Raw genomic sequence first — 6,000 nt, forward strand, 5'->3', positions numbered from 1 at the left:
AGCGCTATTTTCCAATTACTTCCAATTACTTCCGCAAAACACAGGCTCCCACAGTGCAGGGGGCTCCTCCCTGCCTCACAGCACTCTACACCTGCCTCTGCCATTGCCCCGCAGCACTGCCATATTTGTTTATGCATCTGTGTCCTCCCGTATTCACTTCGTAGCACCAGCACCAGGCCCATAGTAGGTAATCAACAATACTGCATCAGAATGAATGATTACCCGCGTGGAGTAAGGCTGCATGGGACCCTAAGAATCAACAGACAGGTTTTCTTAGTGGAGCCTAGAGCCTGACTTGTTAGATCATCTTTTGATGTGGGATAGGCCCAAGTGAATTTTCAGGGATTCTCAACCTATTGCTTCAGGTCATGCGGAAAGTGCTGCTTCAATTAGGCCTGAAGAGAAAAGCAGTATTAGGAATTTAATAACCAATTTTATGTGCATTAATGGATACTACTGTAAAGCAGAAGGCCTGAGAGAGCTTATAAAATTAGCTTCTCCAAGGAAGGAGATATACTTAACATATGGGAGACTGACTACGTTCAAACCTACTGCAATATTATCTTTTGACAGTACTTTTCCAATATTAAACGTGGACTATGATGGTGAACCTTTGTGTTTTGAATCTTTAGCACTTTCACAGAAACCAATCTGTTTAAATAAAATTTTCAGTGTAATAATTTTATGACTTATACTGAGGCCAACAACTTCCTTACAGGTTCTCCTGCTTCTAATCTTGCCACTAGAGGAAAATGTTCTGGTACTGGACAGGCAGCTCTTAGGGAGATGCTGGGCCATTACCCTGGATGTCCCAGTGCGGTTCGAGGTGCTGGAAAAGCATTACCTCATGTACACATAATTGCAAACCTCTGAGCATGCCAATTTCATAGAGAAGAGAAACCTAAGGCACAGAGAAATTCAGCAGCTTGGCAAAGGCCACTAAGCAAGTGAATGGCAGAGCACACTGCTGAAGCAAAGACTGGTAACAGCCTCAAAGGGAAGGTGAACCTAAAGAAATAAGAATTTGCAGGTCTGTGGGGTCATGCCACCGTCACCATGTGAAGATTCTCCCTCTGATGTTCACCTTGGCAGATCTAGATACAATTTCATTCGGGGATTTAGCACGTTTTCTTATTTCATCTTCGAATCCTTCTTTAACACCAAAGCAAATGAACTAACTGGTAGACTGTGTCCAATATTATAGGATAAACTCACAGCCCCACAAAAGCTGCTGTTTACTCAGAGGGTGTGCCCACAACCTAACTCTGGAAGTGACAGGGCCTTTTTTCAAAGACGCACACAATCTTTCAAGCACACCCATAAAGGAGCACACAGGTTCACACAAAACCAGCTTGTGCTGAGTGAAAGAAGCCAGACAAAATTCTAGAAAAGGCAAATTGATAGTGATAGATCAGGGTTGCCAGACTCCAGGTGGGGTAAGGAGATGGACTGCGAAGGTCCAGGAGGGAACTTTCTGGAACAATGCAAATGTTTGTTCTAATATCATGACTGTGATGGTGGTTACACAACTGCATACATTTCTCAAATCTATTCAAACTGCACAATTAGAATTAGTAAATTCTACTGTATGCTAATTATACCTTAGAAAAATTGCCGAAACTAAATTCAATAAAGAGGTTTTTTTTAAGTTAAGGCTCAGCCAAGTGAGCAGTGATTATGGGGAAGAAAAAAAAAAATCACGCATCCAAGCTTAAGGGGAATCAGGTAGTTTTTAAACCCTGTTTCCCTCCTAGTGCACATTCCACGGCCACCGCACAACTTGCAATTTTATCTTGTCATCTGCATAACAACAGCACCTTCTGCCCCGGTTCATTCCTGCGCTCCTTAAAGCCCAGGCTGCTGCAAGTAAAGGTGATCTGAAAGGACAGACAGGTGTGAACACCTTGCTGTGAGTGGTCCCTAAAGGAGAGGCCATGTGGTGAGGTGGAAAGCACACCGGTCTTTGACTCCGCAGATACAAAGCCTAGCCTGGCTTCTGACACCTATCAGTGGTTTCCTTGAGCTAAGGCCCTAATGCCAAGGAGTCATCCAATTCCCTCAGGTCACCTGCTGTTGTTGCTGTCGTTGTCTTCCAGCGGCTCATGCTGCCTCAGGTCGCCTTTGAGGACAGAGGTTAATAAGTATTTACTGGCCATCCCTGAAACCCGGAGGGCAGAGTCACCTCCCAAATCCATGGGTTCCTGGGTCCAGCCATGAACACACACGGGCCACCTCATCCGCAGGCCAGCACAAAGGGACCTGCCTACGTGAAGGGGACGGTGAGCGCGTCCCAAGCACGTCCGAGGACCCACCACGAGCCTCTCAGCAGCCCCGGGCAGACCGACCTACTGTGGGGCGCGCTCCTTCAAGCGCTTCTGTTCCCCTGACTTCCGTCCACGGGAACGTTTCCGTGACCTCACGGCCTCTCTGTGCGGGCCGCGGCCTCTCCTCACTTCCACCTACGGGGGCTGCTCGGGGCGCCCGGTCCCGGCTCGCCCGGCCCCCTCCCCGCCGGCTGCCGCGGCTCCCCCGGGACTAGGACCCCCAGGACGGGCCGCGCCGTGGGGAAGTCCCGCGGAGGAGGACAGTGGGGCCCGAGGCAGAGCCCGGCCCGGCCCCCCGGGGACCCGCGGGGCCCGCTCACCTCCGGCCGGCTGCGCTTCTGCAGCAAGTGCTCCAGGTACAGGTCGGAGAGCGCCGTGCGCATGCCGCCGCCCCCGTCGCCCTCGCTCGCCTTGAGCGTCATCTCGCCGGGGCCGGGATACGGGGCCGCGACGCCGGGCCGCGCTGGGAACCGGAGGGCCCGGGGCCTGCGGCGCGGCGGGCGTGGTGCGGGCGGCGAGGACGCGGCGCGGCTGGGCCTGTCACCACCCCGCAGGCCGCGCGCCGGGCGGCCGGGGGCGGAGCTCCGCCCACGCCCCGCCCCACCGCGGTCCTGGCCACGCCCTCGCCTGTCCCCGCCTACCCCCGCCCTGGCCCCGCCCCCGCCCACCGCCACCCTGGCCACCCCCACGCCCCGCCCCCGCGGGGCCCGGCGCGGGCACCAGCGGCCCTTCGGGGCCGGAAGGAGACGCGGCTCCGGCTTCGGCCCCTGCGGCCCGAAGCTCGGCGCGGAGCTGGTCCCAGAGGGACAGGAACAGGGCAGGGGTCCTTAGCCTCCGGGGCCTGAGCCGCCCGGGTCGCCTGGCCACATGCATGGGGGTGGCAGGACGTCATCCCGCGTACGTGGCGGCCACCCGTGTGTTATCCCAGTTGGGCCGCGAGGCCGCAGGCCCGAGCTTCTAGCTGAGGCGACCTTTAGACGGTTCCAACACTCAGGAAAACACGGGGAGTCGGAATGAGCCGGCTGAACGGAGCGTGAAGGATGTCGGGAGCTGGCGGACTCCAGGCTCTGCCCTGAAACCGATGCGCGCACAGCAGGCCCGGCGCGGGCACAGCAGGCCCCGCGCACCCTTCTACATGGGGACATTTCGAAAATGCCTTTAAGGCTTCTGGGCTGCTGTAACCCTGTCATTTACATGAAAGACCTGATTGCCTTCAAGAACAAACAGTTTTTACTTATCTTAGGCCAGATCTCTTGCTGTTAAGGCCACAAGTTTTTACAGATCAGCGAAAGCAAAGGAGTTTCCTCTGCTGAGAGGCTGAGCTCGCACAGCTGACAGTTCTCTTCCCCAAGATCACCTACAGGAACTATAAAGAGACAGCTCCAAGAGAGAGACACAGAGGAGAGAGGGACACAGAGGAGAGAGAAAGACAGAGAGAGAGAAACAGGGGAGACAGAGACAGAGGAGAGAGAGGGGAGACAGAGACAGACAGGGGAGACAGAGAGAGAGAGAGAAACAGGAGAGAGAAAGACAGAGAGAGAAACAGACGGCAGTCAGAGAGACAGAGAGAGATGGAAATTAAGAGTATGATATTGGGGCAGGGATACACCAACTGAGCTGTGGCATGCAATAGAGAACCAAGAAACGCCCTTGCATGTATACAACTGTGGTATATGATAGAAGTGGCATCTTAGGCAAGTAAAGAGAGACTTTTCATTAACTGAAGCCAGACAACGGTTATTTCTATTGGAAAAGATGAAATTGGAACCCTTCTTCATGTGATATGCAGAACAATAATAATCTCTTCCAGATGGATTAAGGACTTGCACTTTTAAAGCTCTTGACAGAAAACATAAGCAAAGAACTTTTACACTTTGAGATAAAGATTTCTTAAACAAAGCAGACAAACCACTGACTGTAAAATAGAATAGTGATAAATTTGACTTTATTAACAGTAAGAAATTTTATTCATCAAAAGACATGATAAAGAGCACAAAAGACCACATGTGCATTGGGAGAAAATATTTTCAATACACACAAGTGACAAAAGATTCCTATGTTGAGTATATAAAGAACTACAGATTAATAAGAGAAACACAAACAATCCAGTAGAGAAACAGGCAAAAGACATAAATAAACACCTCACAGATGGAGAAATAAATATAGCCAATAAACAAATGAAGAGATGTTCGACCTCATTAGTGCTCCAGGAAATGCAAATCTAGACTACAATGAAATACTGCTGTATACTTGTTCAATTGTCAAAAAGTTTAAAGTCTGACAACATCAAGTGTTGGAGAGGATGTGAATCCATACCATTTTTTGAACATTGCTGGTGGGAGTCTAAATTGGTACTAGTAGTTAGGAAAACAGTTTTCCATTATCTCTTAAAGTTCAACGTCCATCCACCCTCTGAGCCAGCAATTCTGCTCCTGGAAGGAACAAGTACCCCAATTTGGTCTGTAACCTTCCAGGTCTTCCTCTGTGCACCTGCAAAACATTCAGGACTAGAGTTACCTTGTTTGTCCAGACAGAAAAAACACAGGGCCTTGCTCCAATTTGTACCCCTCCCCATATTTTCTCAGCATTATCTACTTCCCAGGCCCCCAGGCACTTGATCAATTGAAATCCCTGACTGCCGCTGCCATTGTCCTATATCCTAATACTTCTGACTCCTTCAGCCTTTTCCAAAGGGAAGGCCAGGTTCTGGAATGGCCTGTACTGTGCTCACTACAGCAGGAGCTTCTGCACTCAGTCTCAGTCTGACCAGATCCATGGAGGCTCTGTCAGCTCCTACGACTTGTGGACTCATCACTGAACTGTGGTGTGTGGGATCCGGCTTCCCTAGTGACTACCAGGACCCAGGTAACACAACTCAGAGGTGTGGGAAAATTAACACCTGCTAGGGGAAACGTCGACCAGTGACAGAAATAAGACAATAAGCTGCTGACAAGTCAGTTCCCTTCCTTGACAGTTTCAAGGTATTGTGATTCTTTTTTGTTTTGTTTTGTTTTTTTGTTTTTTAGTGTGTGGTTTTTTTTTGGTGGCTGGCTAGTACAGGGATCCAAACCCTTGACCTTGTTATTACAAGGTGGAAGACGATGTGGTTCTATACAGCCTGTCTGGAGGCATCTGGGAGGACCGAGAAACAAGATGTACTTTCTTGAGTAGCAGTGGCAGGATCAGGAGCACACCAGTTTATATTTTCTTTCCACCCTTCTCTGCCTTGCTTCCCTTTTTCCCTCACCCTTACACCCGTGGGATTGCATCTTCCAATAAAGCTTTAGCACATATGTTTTACTTCAGGCTCTGTTTTGTAGAGAACCCAGGCTAAAAAACAGGTGTCAGACATGGGGTGGCCTTAGAAGACAGTTCCTCAGCATAGGACTTTGGAGTTGGATTGGTTCTGTTGAATTAAAGTTCCTAGTTCCTGGAGTCAGAGGTAGGGGAAGCAGTTCCACTAGGGACGCAGTAAAGTTTCCATTAAACTGAAAGCTGGGACTACTACCTGGCGACTTTGGGTTCTTTGTGTTAGTGGACAAGACAACTCTGTGTAGCATGAGGAACTAGGGTTGCTGCTATACAGTGGGGGCAGGGATAACTATGTCTGGAACTCTGAGAATCACTTGGGTGTCCCTTGGTGTTTCCATACCCAATGAAAACTGTAAATAGGAAA

General features: G+C 50.2%; 1 protein-coding gene across 2 annotated transcripts in view; it reads right to left on the bottom strand.

The window, feature by feature from the left end:
- The window catches only part of MPP1 (MAGUK p55 scaffold protein 1), a 45,342-nt gene extending 42,480 nt beyond the window's left edge, over nucleotides 1–2,862 (bottom strand). Inside the window, exon 1 of one of the 2 annotated variants that reach the window (XM_063083363.1) lies at nucleotides 2,645–2,862. In XM_063083363.1, the coding sequence (XP_062939433.1) occupies nucleotides 2,645–2,746 (102 nt within the window). In that variant the 5' untranslated portion in view covers nucleotides 2,747–2,862. The remainder of the gene's footprint in view (nucleotides 1–2,644) is intronic. The other variant, XM_063083362.1, reaches the window with a different exon arrangement.
- Between the last annotated feature and the right edge of the window lie 3,138 nt (nucleotides 2,863–6,000).

Source organism: Cynocephalus volans, chromosome X, assembly GCF_027409185.1.
Source record: "Cynocephalus volans isolate mCynVol1 chromosome X, mCynVol1.pri, whole genome shotgun sequence".
NCBI classification, from domain to species: domain Eukaryota; kingdom Metazoa; phylum Chordata; class Mammalia; order Dermoptera; family Cynocephalidae; genus Cynocephalus; species Cynocephalus volans.